Source organism: Microcaecilia unicolor, chromosome 13, assembly GCF_901765095.1.
Source record: "Microcaecilia unicolor chromosome 13, aMicUni1.1, whole genome shotgun sequence".
In the NCBI taxonomy this organism is placed as follows: Eukaryota; Metazoa; Chordata; class Amphibia; order Gymnophiona; family Siphonopidae; genus Microcaecilia; species Microcaecilia unicolor.
In genome coordinates, this window is record NC_044043.1 from 5,164,814 (window position 1) to 5,185,778 (window position 20,965).

The 20,965-nt window shown below is 40.3% G+C and overlaps 1 protein-coding gene across 1 annotated transcript in view; it reads left to right on the forward strand.

Annotated features, from left to right (window-relative positions):
* Positions 1-20,965, forward strand: part of METTL16 (methyltransferase like 16) — a 137,785-nt gene that overhangs the window by 111,759 nt on the left and 5,061 nt on the right. Inside the window, exon 9 of the mRNA XM_030185901.1 lies at positions 11,552-11,725. Within this exon, the coding sequence (XP_030041761.1) occupies positions 11,552-11,725 (174 nt within the window). The remainder of the gene's footprint in view (positions 1-11,551; positions 11,726-20,965) is intronic.

Genomic DNA, 20,965 nt, shown 5'->3' on the forward strand with positions numbered 1-20,965 from the left:
GTGACTTGTCAGGGGTTCGGACCCGGGAGCTGCAGAACTTACCTGCTGCTTATCCACTCAGCACCACCAAGTCCCCATTCCTCTCACGAAGAGGAAAGTAGTGGAGAGGAAGCTGAAAATGTTTTGTTATTGTTTGGGGGGGGGGGGGTTGTTTGTTTTTTAATTGTCTCATCAGTTCTCGACCATTCAGTGGCTGTTATGAAACTACGGGAAGCTCTTTCGACACAAGGACAGTCCACCTGGCAACATTTTGTGACTTAAGTGGCAAATCTTTCAAGCATACCATGAGTGCAAGACTGTTTTCACACTTCTCTGTCCCTTCATTGGTTTGTGCATAATCACTAGAGGACACAGGACCCCGCAATTAATAAAAATGAAAGAATTAAAGAAGTTTCTATAGAATAAATTATCTTATTTGGTGATTCTACAAATAACTGAAACTGAGTTGTGATCTGAGATTACAGATTTAATGTATTTCTCCTTCACAGTCTGCTCCCGGGCCAGGTAAGTGTGTGTGTGGGGGTTGGGGGGGTGCTGATTTACTTCAAGCAAATAATTGCTTCTGTGTGTGTGTCTGCTGTCATGAACCAGGTTTGTCCATTTAGATCTGTTAATTGACAGCTTCTGGTCTTGATGTGTTGAATAGCCATTAATTGGTGTCTTAGCATATTATTGGAACAATCTGAAGCCAATTTAAATATAAGAAGGTTAGGGGGCACGGAGGATGCCTGTCTTCCCTTTGGTGTTAGATTAATGTTACTTTAAATAGCTTGAATCTCAGTGCGGGGATAATAGTGCTGTATTTTAATGATGATCTGTACAAATGATTTGGGGGTGAGCAGAAAAATGCCTTAATAAATGACAGTTTCCTTGAAAGTAGGACTCCCAGTGGATCTCAGTTTGATACCAAGTTGAATGTGACAGCTGAGATTGCCATTCATTTTTAAAATATAGTCCTCTGCTTACTGCTATTTTCTGTATTTATCTGGACTATCAAAAGAGGGATAGAGAGTGGTACATTTTTATGAGAATTCCTAACATGACCCATATGAGAAGAATTGGTCAATTTTTTCTTTGCTGCCTAGGTGAGTGAAAATTCTCATGAGAGGTGGGGGGGCAGCAATTTCCTCCTGCTACTTTGACTTCTCGGTTGGAACCAGGGTTGGGATGTGAGACCGTAAGCCTTTATTTACAACTACCTGGGAATCTTTTCCCCTTTTTTATAATACAGTGCACGACAGTATAGTTCTTATGTATTGTAAACACCAACAAATGGATCTTTAGGTGGGTTACAAGAGAAATGAAGCCTAGACATTTCTAGGGAATTACAATAAAAATATCCTCATTTACTCCCTGTAAGGATATTCAGCGACAAGAAAATAACTTCAAATCATAACCTTCTTTATATTTCTGGAACAAATATGTTTTAATGGTTTACAAAATACATATGATTCAGTAATTATCTAACAAAAGGTGGCAGTTTGTTCCATGTATTAGTTGCTCGATATGTGAAAGTCATAATACAAATCCTTTTATATTTCAGCCCTTTTGGAATAGGAAAATATAACCAAAATTGCCTTTGAGATTATGTTAAATTTACAGATGGGGAAAATTCTAACAAATTACACATGTATGGTGGGGTTTGACCATACAATATTTTAGGGACCAAAATACAAAGTCGGTTCAAAACTCTGCTGCCTGTCTCATCTTCCGCCAGGGTCGCTTTACTCATACTACCCCTCTCCTCAAGACCCTTCACTGACTCCCTATCCGTTTTCGCATCCTGTTCAAACTTCTTCTACTAACCTATAAATGTACTCACTCTGCTGCTCCCCAGTATCTCTCCACACTCGTCCTTCCCTACACCCCTTCCTGTGCACTCCGCTCCATGGATAAATCCTTCTTATCTGTTCCCTTCTCCACTACTGCCAACTCCAGACTTCGCGCCTTCTGTCTCGCTGCACCCTACGCCTGGAATAAACTTCCTGAGCCCCTACGTCTTGCCCCATCCTTGGCCACCTTTAAATCTAGACTGAAAGCCCACCTCTTTAACATTGCTTTTGACTCGTAACCACTTGTAACCACTCGCCTCCACCTACCCTCCTCTCTTCCTTCCCGTTCACATTAATTGATTTGATTTGCTTACTTTATTTATTTTTTGTCTATTAGATTGTAAGCTCTTTGAGCAGGGACTGTCTTTCTTCTATGTTTGTGCAGCGCTGCGTATGCCTTGTAGCGCTATAGAAATGCTAAATAGTAGTAGTAGTAAAACTGATATGTGTGTCAGTTGGGAACCAATTAAACTTTTGTAATAATGGGTCACCTGGTCGAACTTTCTCACCCTGCATATTAATTTTGCTGCCCTGTTTGTTAAGGTCTGCTGCTGTTGTTTTAGTTTAAATTAAGCTTGTATAGTTGCATTTGCTTGGTAATCAAAGCCACCTCTTCTAACTTAGGTGGTTTTGTCATTTGCTGTTATGTTATACCGGACTTCTATCCCGCAAAGACCTGCAGTTCAATGCGGATTTCACAAATTCCAGAAGACTGGATAAAACAGACATTCTAGGAATTTACAATACATCTGCCAAACACATTCTAATTTTCTAGTACAGTAATACATGTTTATGAAATAATGTTTTTTCAAGGTTTTCCTTATCAGGAAGTAATCGAATCTGAAAGAATTATATTTGCTTACAAGTTCTATGAAAATGACCTATTTGAAGAAATGTGATCCAATCTGAAAAATAATCAGGAGCATAACCACTCATAATTTTAGAAATAATAGTATACAATTTAAATTGCATCCTGGCTTCAACTGGGAGCCAGTGCAGCTCCACTAACAGTGGGGTAGCAGAATCAAATTTGTTGGCTGTGTATATCGACCATGCATTGCTGTATTCTGTATAACCTGATTAAGGTCTTAGAACATCCTACATAGATATTACAGTAATCTATTCTAGATAGAATTAAAGTCTGGACTAACAATCTCTAAATTTCATCAGTTCAAAATATTTACAGATTGCTTTGTTTTTTTTCAACAAATGAAAGGATTTTTGTACTAATGATTTTACATGAGATGTAATGACGGAGATCTATCTACTTCCACTCCCAAAATCTTAGATAGAAGCTCAAAGTTGAAAGTGTCTGTTTTGATGGTAAAACTCTGAGGAAACCCACTCTTATTAAATGAATCTAACCACAGAAACCTGGTTTTTGTCTTAGTTTAGTTTAAGCCATTGTTCCGAGATCCAATTCTCAATCAACTGTACGCACTCTGAGCTTTCTTTCATTGTAGTAGTCCAGTCACCCAACACTGGGAGAAGTACAGTGATATCATCCACATATATAAAAAAACGAAACGTTTATCCAGAGCTACTCCCAGGGAGTGTTTTTGGGGAGGCCAACATATAATGAATTATATTAATCTAGTTGTGCTAATATGTAGGACTGATTCACAAGAGCAAAATGTTTAGTATCAAAAAAGACTTGAATTGTTCTCAGTTGTCTTCAAATTGCTGATTTTTTGATACCTTGTCCACCGGTACTAGCTGAGATGAACATGTAGGAATTGCAGCTGGAATTGTAGATAGTGTTCCTAAACCAGACAATCTTCGTTTTATCTGCCTTAAGCATCAACATGTGCCTTGTGGCCCATGACTTTAGATTGTTAATATATGATGACACCACAGAATAAGTTGAGGTTATAGTATCTGAGACAGGGAGCCAGATGTCATCAGCGTATGAAAGCAATGGTGCTCACAGTATTCATAACTATAATAAAATTGGTGAAAGCGGTGAACCTTGAGGTACCCTGCATAATGGAACCCAGGGTTTAGATTTTTTTACCATTTTCATAACACAATAACTTAGTTTTGTCAGACATTCCCGAAACCAGGTGAAGACCACTCCAGAAATTTCGATCTCCCGAAGGATACTGAGCAAAATTGAGGGAAGATCATAGCTGAGGATGTATTTATGCATTGTGTCTGTACACATTTTGAGTGTAATACATGTGTATGTTGTGTTGCCATCATGTAGATCAGATCAGTACCTCAGTGGCAAGCAAATGGACATCCAAATAGCAGATGAAATTTAATGTAGACAAATGCAAAGTGATGCACATTGCGAAGAATAATCCGAATTATAATTATCTGATGCTAGTGTCCACTTTAGGAGTCAGTACTCAAGAAAAAAAGACCTAGGTGTCATTGTAGACAGTACACCAAAATCTTCTGCCCAGTGTGTGGTGGTGGCCAAAAAAAGCAAACAGGGTGCTAGGAGTTATTAGGAGAGGTATGCAAAATAAGACCAAAAATATTATACCTCTGTATTGCTTCATGGTGCGACCTCACCTTGAATATTGTGTTCAGTTCTGGTTGCCGTATCTCAAAAAAAGATATGGAGGAATTAGAAAATGATAGAGGAGATGGAACTGCTCCCATATGAGGAAAAGCTAAAGAGGTTAGGGCTCTTCAGCTTGGAAAAGAGATAACTGAGGGGGATATAATTGAGGTCTACAAAATCCTGAGCGGTATGGAGCAGGTGGAGGTGAATCGATTTTTCACACATTCAAAAAGTACAAAGATTAGGGGACACTCAGTGAAATTGCATGGAAATACTTTAAAACAAATAGGAGGAAATGTTTTTTCACTCAAAGAATAGTTAAGCTTTGGAACGTGTTGCTAGAGGATGTGGTAACAGCAGTTAGCATATCTGGGTTTAAAAAAGGTTTGGACAAGTTCCTGGAGGAAAAGTCCATAGTTATTGAGATGGACATGGGGGTAGTTGCTGCTTGCCCTGGGATTGGTAGATTGAATGGTGCTACTAACTGGGTGTCTGCCAATATACTTGTGACCTGAATTGGCCACTGCTGGAAGCAAGATACTGGGCTTAGATGGACCATTGGTCTGACCCAGTATGGCTATTTTTATGCCCTTACATTATATTTTTAATATGCATACCCGGCTCAGATTCACTAATTTCCTGGTTGACTGCGGATGCTGGATTATGAGTGCTTACAGCCTCTGGAAAGAGAGTGTCCCAATCGTTTTGCAGTAGTGACCACTAGTGCCCAGATTTAGGGGCCACAGTTGAGGTTGTCATCAATGACAGTCATGGTTGGGAAGGAGGTAGTATAAAATAGGATGTAAAACTCCATGTAGTTATGAGTGAAGGTTGATGGGCCCAGATCCCATCCTCAGTACCAATCCAGCTGAAAACCCAAAGGAGCTGGGGGAAATATACCCACCAAAAGAAACAAACAAAATAACTGATGTAATTACATGTTACACCTATGAAACTCATACACAGGGAGGAGAATATAAATCTGGAGTGGCCCTGTGGCACAATGATTTCCACAAGGAAGTGCTAAGTTTAGAACACGTGCTTTAAGCCAAAGATAGCAGTCTGAGAGTGGAGGCGTTCCTCTTCCAGAAATGTTTACATAAATGATGCTGCCAAGGGTAATTACATAGGAATCAGGATAATGCTGCAGTTAATATGTTCAATATTGGGAATTTTGTCGGGGGGGGGGGGGAGAGAAGATGAGAAGAACAGAACCAGGTTGTTAGAACACTGTGAGGTATAACCACGGTTTGGGCTACTTGCCAATAGAATACAGTAATCCACAGGAGAAGGTCAGAAGCATGTGAGGTCTCTAGTCAGAAGTCTGGTAAAAAATAGAATACCGGAGAAGTGTTTCCCTTTGGTAAAAATCTAAGTATGCCAACCAAACCCATGATAAGTCAGTTCAGATATGTACTTACTGCTGGGTGTCATTTTAGACACCTTTGTGCAGTACAGGTTGTAAAAATTCCTCAGCATTATAAAAGAGAGAGAAATTAAAAAACACGGCTTGCTACAGGTTTGAAATGTCTTGAATGAGGAGGAGAATTCATCAAGCCACTAACAATGCATTCCCAAGGGTTCCATTAAATGCACTTAGCTTTACACACACAAGAGAACTGAGCATTTCTGATTCCTGGTAACCCAGCAACTGTCTCTTAGCATTCCAGCTCTTATGCATGCACAGATCAGCACATTTTCCTTGAGGATGTGGACTTTTTTGTTTCTGGGATCCATCAGAAAGACTCACCTCATGGAGACTTAGGGTAGCTTGGGGAGAGCATGCTAAGGGAAGGAGCCACTGAGTTGGAAATATTAGCCTGCTTTTATTCTACTATTCTCTGTAGTGAAAAGCTGCTACATTTCTACAGCAACTTCATTTCGAATGTATGTTAGCATGGTCCGTATTAGAGTTTGAAAATACAATGACCTCGGCTGGCTCATTTTTGATGTAGGTAGAGGGGAAAATTGCAAAACGAAATTGTTTTGTTTCCTAATAATTAGAAAAGGGGGTAAACTTTGGCCCATGCTGAATCTTCTACATCCCAAAGAAGGGATCCTTGGCCACCACACTTAGTCTATGCTTCCAGGTAAGACTAAATTGCATTCTAGTAGTATTAATTTTTAAGAACATAAAAATAGCCATACTATATCATACTGATCTCCATCTAGACCAATATCCTACTTCCAGCAGTGGCCAGTCCAGGTCACAAGTACCTTGCAGAATCCCAAATACTAGCAAGATTTCATGCTTCCAATCCCAGGGCAAGCAGTGGCTTCCCCCTTGTCTATCTCAATGGCAGACTATGGACTTTTCCTCTAGAGACGTGATCAAACCTTTTTTAAACCAAGGTATGCTAACTGCTGTAACCACATCCTCCGGCAATGAGTTCCAGAGCTTAACTATTCGTTGAGTGAAAAAATATTTCTCCTATTTGTTTTGAAGGTATTATCATGTAACTTCATTGAATGTCCCCTAGTTACCTTTACCCATTCTACACCACTCAGAATTTTGTAGATATTTATTGTATCCCCCTCAGCTGTCTGAAGAGCCCTAACCTCTTTAGCCTTTTCTCATATGAGAGGAATTCCATCCCCTTTATCAGTTTGATTGCCCTTCTTTGAACCATTTCTAATTCCACTATATCATTTTTGAGATACTGCAACCAGAATTGCATGCAATATTCAAGGTGATGTCACACCATGGAACAATACTGAGAGATTATAATAATCTAATAATTCCTACCATCCTGTTTGCTTTTTTGGCCGCCGCCACACACTGGGCATAAGATTTCAGCGTATTGTCTATGATGACACCTAAACCTTTTTCTTGGATGCTGACACCTAAGGTGGACCCTAGCATCAACTAATTATGATTTGGATTATTCTTCCTAGTGCAAATCACTTTGCATTTGTCCACATTAAATTTCATCTGCCATTTGGATGCCCAGTCTTCCAATCTCCTAAGGTCTTCCTGCTATTTTTCACAGTCCACATGTGTTTTAACAACTTTGAATAGTTTTGCATCATTTGCAGATTTAATTACTGCATTTGTTCCAATTTCCAGACCATTTCTAAATGTTAAATAGCACCAGTTCCAGTACAGATCCCTGCGGTACTTCACTATTCATCCTCCTCCACTGAGAGAAATGGCTATTTCACCCTACCCTCTCTTTTTTATCCATTAACCAGTTCAACAATGAAACACCAAAGTAGTATGCTCAATTTGGAAGTTCAGATATGGATGCTTAGGGATAGCGAATGCCCTTAATGTGAGGTTAGCGCGGGAGCTCAAGTCTCAAGCCACCATCTAGGGCGATGATGTCACTTCCTCCCAAACTCCTTCACTTTCAATCTCAAAGCCATAACATCCTTAGTCATAACCAACTGTTGATTTTGGAAAGCCACATTTGCCACCTCAATAATACCTTAATCTCAGATACTTCCGATTTAATCTTCATGCTATTAAATTTTACCCCGAAGAATCACTTACTTGAGCGCATAGAGTGGTGCCAAGAGATTGGATTGCTTCCCAGATAGAATCCAGAGAAAAAGTTGCTGGTCCCTATAGAGGAAAAGGAGAGGCAAACAGAGTAGAAACGGGCCACCTAGAACCTGCTGAAGCTCCTTCAGCCGAAACTACAGATTCTGCAGCTGCTGCCAACTTCAATCCTTCCCCCCTCCTCCAGACTCATTCCAGGGAGATGCGTTGGCTCAAGCACTTTACATGAGGCTCCAAGGGTCATCACAACTGCACTGAGCCCTTCTTCTCTAACTGAGTCCATTCAAACACACACTTTCCAGAGGTCGCAGGATGGGGCACCTGTGCCTCTTCAGATGCATCTGCAGGAGCAGTTGTTGCTGCTCGGATCTAAGGAAGATGCGGTTATTGCTGCTTGGAAGGTAGATGTCTTGCCGAAATGCTGATGCTGAGTCACCCAGCATTTTTATTAGGATGTCATCTACGTACACTAGGGTGCCCCTAGCCTCAGCACCTGGCCGTGCACAATTCTGGTCACCGCATCTCAAAAAAGATAGAATTAGAAAAGATAGAGGGGGGGGGGGGGCGATGTAAATGATAAAAGGGATGGAAAAACTTCCCTATGAGGAAAGGCTAAAGCAACTATAGCTCTTCTGTTTGAAGAATAATCGGCTGAGGGAGATATGATACAGGTCTATAAAATACCGAGTGGAGTGGAACTGGTTGAGGTGAATATCCTGTTTACTCTTAGCAAAAATACTAGAACTAGGAGGCACACAATGAAGCTACTAAGTAGTAAATTGAAAACGAACCTGATAAAATATTTTTTTCACTCAATGTGTAATTAAAGTCAAAATTCATGACCAGAGAATGTGGTAAATGCAATTAGCTTAACAGGTTTTAAAAAAGGTTTGGATAAAGAAAAATCCATAAGCCATTATTAAAATGGACTTGGGGAAAATCCACTGCTTATTTTTAGGATAAGCAGCATAATATGTATTGTACTGTTTTGGGATCTTGCCAGGTCCTTGTAGCCTGGATCGGCCACTGTTGGAAACAGGATTCTGGGCTTGATGGACCTTCGGTCTGTCCCAGTATGGCAACACTTATGTTCTTATGTGAGCCCTCCTGGAGGGATGTCTGTGTGGCCTTTTTACAGGTGATGCAAGACAGACCTTTTGTGCCTGGCTATTCATTTTGGATGTTTTTAGTTCAAAATTGTCCTCATGTTTTCAAGCAGGAAATCCTGACCTTTTTCCTGTTCAAAAATGGCTGAGATGGACTTTTTTTTTTGGACGTTATGAACAGAACGTCTCAATTCTGACTTAGAGTAATTCTGAAGTGCTGTGGAGAGGCATTTGCGAAAGAATGTCCATTTTAAGGCTGTACCTATTTTTTTTTTTTTATAATGAATTGAGCTTCCTCAGATCACAGGAAAAATGTAGCATAAGAAATATTTTAAGGAATGTATTGCATTTAAAAATGTGTGTATAGTGTAAGAAATTAGGGGCTCCTTTTACTAAGGTGTGCTAACGATTGTGCTAAATGCTGAGAAGCCCATAGGTATGTAATGGGAAATATACCGCCTTTCTGTGTTTTTTTGCAACTACATTCAAAGCGGTTTACATATATTCAGGTACTTATTTTGTACCAGAGGCAATGGAGGGTTAAGTGACTTCCCCAGAGTCACAAAGAGCTGCAGTGGGAATCGAACTCAGTTCCCCAGGATCAAAGTCCTGCACTAACCACTAGGCTGCTCCTCCACTCACTTAGCTTATCCTAGATAGGGTTTCCCTATCCCTGGCCATGTTATCCTTTTCAGTAACTGTTGGGAGTCCTGGCGTTTTTTTCCAGCTTTCCCGATTGTCCAGGTCCCCACCCCCCCCCCCCCCCAAACCCTCCCTGAATGTATCTTAACATGGTCTGGTGGCCTGTTTGGGGCAGGAAAGAACCCTACTCTTTCCTATCCACTGCCACTGCTGCTTCTTCAAAATGGCTGCCGAGACTTCATGAATGTCATGAAGATGACTGTGTGGCCCGGTGGGGGCAGGGGGGCATTTTATTTTTTGTGTCCTCTTTTTTTTTTTTTTTTTTTTTTTTCCTCCACAAATATGGTAACCTAGTCCTAGATGTCCTATTTTACTGACTTCTGCAGCACACAGTGCTAACCCCGATGCCCCAGCGCCTGTATCTATCATCTATATGTGTACAAACACGATAACAACTATAGGCACTCGGAAACCCTCCTGAAGTGCTTAAATGGAAAGACTGTTCAGTAAGCAGAGCTAAGTTTTGAATGAAGTGTTAGAAGCTAGTGGTTGAATCCATCTAGTGGCTACAATAGGGAACCGTAACAGCCAAGAGTACTTTTCCTGGTTGGGAAACTGAGGGCTTTCTATGATTGTGTTGCTAAACTGATAGTGACATTTTGTATTCTACTGAAATTTCTTTTTCATCAGTTTTTAGAATGCTCAATAGATGAATTAAAACACCCACCAGCCAGAGACCTCTGTAGGTCTTGGGCCATTTTTGGTTAGTGTTAGTCATGTCCACCTTGCAATTCCATATATCTACTCCTGGTGCTTTAGTGACAGGTCTGTTCCTGGTACTGAGGTAGGTGCAATATGCATTGGGAACTGTTTCCCTGAAGTTTCTACCAATAGTTGGTAAAATATCTAATTATAGTTCCAGAGCACCTCATTTCTTTCTTCAGTACAGACCTTCTTGTTTTTGCTTTTGTTTTTTTGTTGTTTTTTGATGAGGAAGTAGAGGAGTTCTTGTACGTTGAACTGTGAAATCACTGTATATGATCTGGGGCTTTTGCCTTGCAGAAGCTCTCAGTTCACTATACTTTTCTTGTCAGAATTGCATCTAGGAATGCTTTACAATACCAGAAAAACCTTAAAAATGCATATAGTCCAAGCCAGATCCATACCATTTTCTTTGCTTTTCCACAGGAGGGGAGAACATTTTTGTTCTGTATAATGTATTTATATCTTTCTCCATATGGAAAGGGAATGGAATTTGATACACTGCCTTTCTGTGGTTACAATCAAGCAGTTTACATATTATATACAGACACTTCTTTTATACCTGAAGCAATGGAGAGTTAAGTGACTTGCTCAGAGTCACAAGGAGGGGGCAGTCTATTGAATTTACTGCCATTTTGTGGGCAAATAGATTACATACAACACACAGCACCTCTTGCTGTTGAGAAGTAAGTTGTGCTGGGGGAGCTGGACAGCACTACTGGACTTCACTGGACCTGGTGAGGAGTCCAGGTCATGTTGGTTGGAAATAGAGTGGCATATATTGACCTCACTGGTAAGGAGCTTGGGGCCCAGCCCACTGAAGCAGCGATGGCACTGGGGGTGGGAGGAACTCAGCAGAGCATGGAGGTTCTTTCCCACCTGCCAAAGCAGCACCAGGGGACACGAGCAGAGGGACTGATAAGATACAGGAGCTGCAGGTGGCTGAGAAGGGGCAAACTTTAGTAACCAGAAAGGGTGGGGTGAAAAAGGAGGAAGGGGAGGGAGGTAAAAGTTGGAAATGCAAGAAAGAAGGGGAAGCCGCCAGGCAAGGTGTGGGTGGAAAAGGAAGCGGAGCCAGCTATTTTCCCCATTAATGTGTGACAGGTCTTTGTGCTACTGTGTTTACGTATATATGTGCCCACACATGTATAGTCTAGCCTAATTTGTTTGTATTTTACATTTTCTTTTTGTCCAGTCTCCACCATCTAAAAAAAGAAAGCTGGAGAAACCGCGGAAGCCTATCATGTTCACCGTGCTGGAATGCACCATAAATGTGCTGTCACTCAAAGCCTTGGCTCTTGGCTGCCAGGCATTGCAAGGCATAAGTGTTGTGACAAATTGGATAGAAAGAATCCTCAATGACCTGAAGGTATGTTCCTTTTTCTTACAGTGAATGCATCACAAATGAGTCTGAGACCAGTTTGAAATTCGAGCTAAAGGTAGACTTTTATTTATTTTTGTTACATTTGTACCCCGTGCTTTCCCACTCATGGCAGGCTCAATGTGGCTTACATGGGGCAATTGAGGGTTAAGTGACTTGCCCAGAGTCACAAGGAGCTGCCTGTGCCTGAAGTGGGAATTGAACTCAGTTTCTCAGGACCAAAGTCCAGCACCCTAACCACTAGGCCACTCCTTTATGCATCTGGACATTGGCTGGAGTCTCACCCACCATGGCAGGCCCTGTCTCTGTCAGCTAACAGAATATAATCAGTCATGTGGTTAGGTGACTTCATTGCGTGATGCAGTCCTCAGCATGCACGGCTCTGCCTGTATGCAGTGGTCTCCTCTGTCCCCACATGTTTTTATGCTCTACCAAATAGATGCAAATACAAAGCTCTGAACCAGTGCCGTAGCGAGGGCTAATGGCACCCGGGGTGGGTCGCCGCTGCACGGCGCACCCCCCCCCCCCCCCAGAGCGCATTCTCACCTGCGGGAGGGCCGATCCGCCCCGAGTGCACGTCACTCGGAGCTGCGTCGGCCCCGCTGGTTCCCTGCTCTCTCTGCCCCGGAACAGGAAGTAACCTGTTCCGGGGCAGAAAGAGCAGGGAACCAGCGGGGCCAGCACCCCCTCGAGCGCGTGCACCCGGGGCGGACCGCCCCTCCCGCCCCCCCCCCCCCCCCCGCCCCCCCTTCCTACGCCACTGCTCTGAACAGATACATCTTATTTGTTCTCTGATCTTTCATTATCTTTGGTTTTCTGGTTAACAAAATTATTAACATTTTTAAAATTGTAATTTAAACATTGTGTTCATCCTTCCTGTGGAGCATGGTGCAGACCAATCTGGGATTTTGATCACATCCACAAAGAGAGGGGAGTTTTGATAGAGTTATATAAAATATTGTGTGTAGTGGAACGAATATAGACCTGAATCACTTGTTCTTTTCAAAAATACAAGTTCTAGGGGGCACACAATGAAGCTACTAAGTAGTAAATTTAAAACAAACCGGAGAAAATATTTCTTCACTCAACGTGTAATTAAACTCTGGAATCGTTGCCAGAGAATGTGGTAAAAATAGCTTAGCAGGGTTAAACAAAAGGTTTGGGTAGCTTCCTACAAGAAAAGTCCATAAGCCATAATTAAGATGAACTTGGGAAAATCCACTTCTTATTCCTGGGATAAGCAGCTGTCCGAGTGGGAACTCACCTGATACCAAATGTTAAGTACATAAGTGTTGCCATACTGGGACAGACGGAAGGTCCATCAAGCTCAGTATCCTGTTTCCAACAGTGGCCAATCCAGATCACAAGTACCTGGCAAGATCCCAAAACAGTACAATACATTTTATGCTTCTTATCCTAGAAATAAGCAGCGGATTTTCCCAAGTTCATTTTAATAATGGCTTATGGACTTTTCTTTTAGGAAGCTATCCAAACCTTTTTTTAAACCCCGCTAAGCTAATTGCTTTTACCACACACTCTGGCAATGAATTCCAGAGTTTAATTACATGTTGAGTGAAGAAATATTTTCTTTGATTCGTTTTAAATTTACTACTTTGTTGCTTCCTTGCGTGCCCCCCTAATCCTAGTATTTTTGGAAAGAATAAACAAGTGATTCACGTCTACCTGTTTCATTCACTCAGTATTTGATATGTCTCTATCATATCTCCCCTCAGCTGTCTTTTCTCCAAGCTGAAGAGCCGTAGCCATTTCAGCCTTTCCTCATAGGGAAGTCGTTCCATTCTCTTTATCATTTTCATCGCCCTTCTCTGTACCTTTTCTAATTCCACTGTTGGGCTCATTTTCAAAAGAGAAGGACGTCCATCTTTCGACATAAATCAAAAGCCGATTTTGGACGTCCACAATTGCACTCCGTCGCAGAGATGGCCGAAAGTTCAAGGGGGTGTGTTGGAGGAGTAGCGAAGGTGGGACTTGGGCGTGCCTAACACTTGGACGTCCTTGACCCATAATGGAAAAAAAGAAGGACGTCCCTGACGAACACTTGGACATTGGACATTGTATTTCTTAGGTTTCTGGTATTCACATATAGACATTTCAAACTGTTTGTTGTAACTATTTACATCTTGTTCAGCAGTTGACAGTGATAATGTGCAATCTTGAAAATGTCTGCTTTTTATTTAAAGACACCTGGTCTACTATGTTCTCTATTGCAACCTTGCTATTGGGATGCCCTATCTTCCCTGTTTTGGTGATATTTTTGAAAGATACCTTATTCTGAACCATGTGCTTTTGAGTGACTGTTGGTCTTCCCCCAGTTTCTAGTTTAAAAGCTGCTCTATCTCCTTTTTAAATGTCTATGCTAGCACCCTGGTCCCAACCTGGTTAAGGTGGAGCCCATCCTTTCAGAATAGGCTCCCCCTTCCCCAGAATTTTGTCCAGTTCCTAAACCCCTCCTCCCTGCACCATAATCTCATCCACATATTGAGACTCTGCCTATCTTTATGCCCTTTCACATGGAATGGGGAGCATTTCTGAAAATGCTGTCCTGGAGGATCTAGATTTCAGCTTTCTACCTAGGAGCCTAAATTTGACTTCCAGAACCTCCCTCCCATATTTTTACTACATCACTGGTACCTACATGTACCAAGACAGCCGACTTCTCCCCAGCATTTTCTAAAATCCTATCTAGGTGACGCGTGAAATCCGCCACCTTCGCACCAGGCAGGCAGGTCACCAGTTGATCCTCACGTCCACCAGCCACCCAGCTATCTACATGCCTAATAATTGATTCATCAACTACAACAGCCATCTTAACCGTTCCCTCCTGGGCAGAAGCTCCTGGACACACATCCTCTGTGCGAGAGGATAATGCTGGTCCTGGCTACAGGATTATTTCCAGCTTCACCAGAGTTTCATGTTGACGTCCCATTGTGATATTCCTAATGATAATTCGATTATCTCGCATAACTTGTACAATATAACCCATAACCAAGTTGTAACAAATGTATTTTCATTATTTTTATCTTATTGTAAGCCACACTGAGCCCGCAAAGAGGTGGGAAAATGTGGGATACAAATGCAAACAATAAACAATAAATAAATAATGCTCTCCATTTAGGAGGCCTCCCTCCAAGGCAGCACAGGGGCTGCCAGACTGGAAGTGGGACTTCTGTACAACGTCCCTGTAGGCTTCCTCTATGTACCTCTCTGTCTCCCTTAGCAACTTCAAGTCTGCTACTCTAGTCTCAAGAGAGAAACTCGTTCTCTGAGAGCTAGGAGCTCTTTGCATTGAGCATACACATATAACCTCTCACCAACTGGGAGATAATCATACACATGACACTCAGTGGAAAAAAACTAGATAGCACCCCACTTGCTGCTGGACTGCTGTGTGCATCTTAGTATTATAGAGTTGTTTAATTAAAACTTCTTCAGGTACTAGGGATATTAGATGAATATAAAGAGCCTTAAAATTATATGGTATAATACGTAATTTATTTAGTGTTTGCTTCCCAGAAACTAATCAAAACTAATGAAAATGTTATTAAAACGCTAATTAAAACACTTCTGTTATACAAATTACAATAATGACTATAAATGAAGAGTTGGGGAAGGGGTAGGAATGAAGACTGAACTAGGTCCTACTGTGCCTGTTAGAGGCTATCTGTTAATACTGTGGTACAAAGTTCAAGTTTTAAAACTAGGGGGGAAAAGGATATGGTTACAAATGAACAAAGCACAGAGTAAAATAATATTCTCTTACCAGAGAATGATTTGCTTACTTTATTTTTTGTCTATTAGATTGTAAGCTCTTTGAGCAGGGACTGTCTTTCTTCTATGTTTGTGCAGCGCTGCGTACGCCTTGTAGCACTATAGAAATGCTAAATAGTAGTAGTAGTAGTAAATGTCCTCTTCTCTCAGAACTTCTCAGAAAGAAAGTTAAGTGGGACCTTTCTTCTCTGTATAGTTTTGATTCTAAGGGGACTGCTTCAGACAAACCCTTTGAAGCTAACTCGGTAATCAGATTTCCCTCAGTAACCTTTGCAAATATTCTACTTCCTCACACCTTAATTAACACATAATTTAGGTCAGTAGCCATACTACCTCTACAGCAGCCAAAGAACCAAAAATAACTGTCTTTTAGGAGTAAATCTGAGCCTTGCTACTATCCTTTTTAAAGTTCTTTGGCTGTTAAGTTTCTACGTCTAGAAAAAGTTTGTTTAAAACTATGGGAAAAGGGTTGTACACTATGGAAACTAGTTATAACGCTTCTTTCTTTCTTCCTGACTAGTTGATAAAGTTTGCTTTTTCTTTTTTTTTTTTATTCTGCCTATCAATAATGTAGAATTTCTCATTTAAACCCCTAAGTTCCCAAAGCACAGAGCATATAAAATATGTAATACTAAGTGTAAAACAGAGATAAAAATGGAGAATAGTATAATATATAAATAATTAGATCCTATAGACTAAAACATTATATATTTAGAGAAATCGTTCCCACAAAATGAGGACAAAACATACCAGCCACAGATGACAAATTGCAAATGGAAGGGTAAAACATCCAATAATTCAGCATCTATTGAAGAGCAAGGATAAAATTCACTGAATGGTTTGAACATGGTGACTGAAGAAAATTGCTAATAGATAACACTACTAACAAATGTAGGAAATATGCTATGATCTGAATACTGCTGTGATAAAAGGAATGGTGTGAAAACCGTGAAATAGACATTTTTATAAACAAAAAGGTAAGTGCAGCATTCTGTCAGCTGAAAGAAATTTAATAAAGACGAGGGACAGAAGAAAACTGTGCGGTGAAGTCAAATTCCATCTAAGGGCTGCTAAGCTGAAACATGTGAAAATGAAGGCTACCAGCAAAAAAAAGTACAGAATATATAAAAGTGAACTGAGAACCAGAAACTACGGAGGAGGAGCAGGTCATAAAATAAAAACTCCTGAAAGTGAAAGCAGTGAAACTGCTGGTGCAGCAACACAATATATGTTAAAGTGGACTTGACAGCTAGTAACTAGCAAAAATAACTATGGAAACAAGTGAGAAAGGTGGCAAACTATCTTTAGTGAAACGCTGTGAAGGGAAGAAAGGTGCTACATAAAATGACTTGCTAACAGCTGTATAAAATTGAATGCACTAAAAACAGCAGGGAGCAAGAGTGTATAAACAAGGACACATGACATAGGAAAACAGGTGAGAGACAGAGAAAAGAACCAGCATAACTTACTCAAAGAGCTGATAGGCAATGTGACAAGGCAAAAGGCATGTTTATAGACAAGCATAGAGTAGTACGTGTCGGGAAGCAGCTATAAAAAGGGAAATAACACGAGCTGACATTGAAAAAGTGGTACAAAAAAAAGCACCAATAGTGGCATAAGTACCAAGCCTCAACATGAAACCAGGAATGCCTTGTTGTGAATTATAAACAAGCCTCGTATTAGAGACACAGTTTCAAGCCTCCTGTTGAAGTATGTCTAAAAAGAAACTGTATCTACGTGGCAAAAAAAAAAAAGTATGTAGAAAAGGAAACAATATCCTTCTAGCAAAACAGAGAAAGCAAGAGACAAAATAAAGTGCTCCGAGAAGAGAAGGAAAATGATGGTGCAGTGAATGGGAACCATGAGAGAAAAAAGAAAATGTGATGGTTGGGAACAACCTGTAAATGAATCATGGTACAGTGAATAGAGACTATGGATAAGTGAAAAAAGAAAAGTGCATAGAAAAGAAACAAGATTAAAAAAGTGAAAAAATAAAACAAGTGAAAAGAGTGATAAAAATCATGATTATAGAAGAAAAAAAAATGCCTGCAAATGAATATGCCAACATAAACTTATCATTATGACTAAGGAAAATATATGATGTTTGTAAGTTAACCCCCCCACCCCCCCCCCAAAAAAAAAAAGAGTTAATTGTGATAGTAAAACTGTGTGTGTTTATGGTAATCTTTTTTTTAAGTATATGGAAAAAATGTAAATATATAAATATACGCTTAAAACTGAAATGGAATATAGTATGTTAAAAACAAAAAGGATACATAAAAAGCTGCTAAAAACATTAATAGTGATGTATCAAAATAATAAACATTCATAAAAAGGCTTATGGTCTATTTCTGTGTTCAGACCTGACGGTGTTACAGTATTAAAAGAAATATATCCATTTCTGTTCTTCTCTGAGTAACACCAAATCTCTGTCTCCACCCCTTCACCTTGATTGAATAATCCAAAATACAAAAAACATAAGGTCACTGATGGTGTGTCCTCTTTCATTCCAATGTAAAACTAAGGCTGCAGATTCTGCATTGCAACTCAGGCAACTGTGGTGCTCAATTTTGATCAACTGATTTGTTTTGCCAACATACATTTTTGAACATAATTCTATAAACTACGGAAGAACTATTACAATTTGACGTATGTCGTAGTGAATACATTAGTCCTGTGGTTTGATTGACAAACTGCTTTATGTCTATAAAATGGACACAGACACTGCATGATCCACATTTTTCGTGACCTTTATCAAACAGAAGCAGCAGATGGAGATAATTCAGGAAGGACTGAGGGAACTAAATATTCCCTAAAGTTTTTATCTCTAGAATAAGCTACAATTGGTCTCTTGCTCTTAAAACTTTCATGGCCTTCCAGTATATACGCCAGTCAGGGCTTTTTTTGAGGGGGTACTTGGGGGTACTGAGTACCGGCACCTTTTCTACTGTCTGCTAAACTTGACCCATGGTTCTCGTATTTTAATGAAAAAGCTCAGGTTCTATATACAGATTCTGCCTTGTCATAGATTCTATGACTGGTTGCAGGGGTCCTGGCTATTGTGGGGTGAGTCCCTCAATGATCACTCCACCTCTGAAGGGTGGCCTGGTATTTGAGTACCGGCACCTTTTTTGCTAGACAAAATGCCAGTGCTTGTGAATTATTTTGCATATCTCTCTTGCCAAGTGAGAACACCTAAGAGTGCATATAAAGTCAGGGACAACCTTATCTTTCTTTTGTATTAAAAGATTATTCCTGTCGGTATTCCTGGCCCTGTGGTACCCTTCTAAAATGTATTTGTCGAGGTATTCTCTTGTCTTGAACCTTGAAGCCAGGGTGACTGCTTGCGTTTCAAAATCCACGTAATTACTACATAACCTGTATAATCATAAAAATTGACATAATAGAAGGTTTTTCTTTAAATTTCTATTGTGGAAACCTGAGTAATGTAAATAAGTATCGCAATATGTTTTTATATATATATATATATATTGATGCTTCAATTGTATTTCTAAATTTTCTAACTAAAACATCTAGGAAATTGATTTCATATGACATTTTGAACTGGAGATTTTGATTTCTAGTGTATAACCATTCATGAAACAATTGCAATTGTTCTACATTTCCCTTCCAGATAATGAATATATTGTTTGTAAAGAATTATATGATTTTTAAATGGATGTTCTTTCAAAAAAGTCGTTTCAAATGGTGCTACATACAGGTTTGCCAGGTCCTCTGAAAAAAAGACAGTCAGCAAAAAGAAACATTGAAACTAATACCCACAACTTAACACTATCCATCATACCTAACTTTCATTCCAACTGTATTGTGACGTTCAAAATGGCTGCTGCTCAAGAATGGTCCCAACAAAGCCAATGAAAATATAAGCGCTAAACATTTTTAATTATGACAGTCTAAGTACCAATTCAACCCCCTAGGAGCTACAGTGTCCAAAAGGTAAATCCATCTTTGCTTCTTATAATTAAGTAGTTTGTCAGAATCCCCTCCCTCCCGCCCTAAAACTTGTCCAAAGTTCTCCAAGTAATGTGAGCAACCGAAAGTTGTTTCTTCACCCAGTGAGACACTAGAGGTGCTGATGTGATCTGCATAGAAATGTGATATTTATGTTCTGCCAGTCTGATTTTGATAGGTCTCATCGTTCTGCCCATATGTAGCAATTCACAAGGGCATTTAATTACATTCACTGTGAATCTCACATGGTGATTGATCTCAAAAACAAACTTTGGTTGCTGCCAGGAACAAACCAACTGTAACGTTCTATGGTGGAATCAGACAATTTCCATATTTAAAATGTCCCAGCTGAATGTCAAGTAATGATGCATAATCAATACGCTTGTATGTAAGGATTTCTCCTAATGCCCGACCTGTAGTGTATGCTATAACTGGGTGCTCTGAAAGCAACTACGCAAATGTTTAAAAAATCAAAGATACCACTTTGGGAGCATTGGGAACAAATACCAACTTCTCCTCTTGTAGATTAGACTTGTAAGTAGCAGATCCCGTTGGACAAATTTAGCCCTTAAATATGTTTTCTACATAAGTGTTGCCATACTGGGACAGACCGAAGGTCCATCAAGCCCAGCATCCTGTTTCCAACAGTGGCCAATCCAGGTCACAAGTACCTGGCAGAAACCCAAAGAGTAGCAACATTCCATGTAGAACCCCAAAGAGTAGCAACATTCCATTCAGAATCCCAAGTACATAAGTGTTGCCATACTGGGACAGACCGAAGGTCCATCAAGCCCAGCATCCTGTTTCCAACAGTGGCTAATCCAGGTCACAAGTACCTGGCAAGATCCCAAAAAAGTGCAATACATTTTATGTTTCTTATCCTAGAAATAAGCAATGGATTTTCCCAAGTCCATTTTATGTTTAAATCTGTTTATTGACATAAAATACAGACAGAGCAGGCATAGCACTGCAACATAAATATAATACAAATACAACTATGTCTTCCCGCTTTCTGTTATTGTCCAACATTTTTCCCCTTCCCCCCCACCCACCCGACCCCACCTCTACCCCCCCCCCCCACCCGATGCATCGCAAATATTTAACCTGTTATTGCTGACTTACTTTACAACTAATTCCAAACTAACTTCTAGAGATGCACAAGAGTAATGTTATTTTATGCAAACTGTATGTCTATTAACCCCCCTCGTCTGCCTATCCCCCTGATCTGATCCCCCCTCCCCAACTTCATACCCTTATTTATGCCTCCCTCTCTGGTCAACCAACACCAATTGCCTTCCCAAAGTTCCCAAATATGTAGTTACAGACTACTGATCAATGTTAATATAACATGGTAAGTGACAGACAGAATCAGAAGTTCAAAATGTAGCTTCTCCCCCTAGCTGGTAGGGTTAACCACAAAGGTTCCCATTGGTCACGGAATCTATTGCCAGGCACACTGTCCAATGA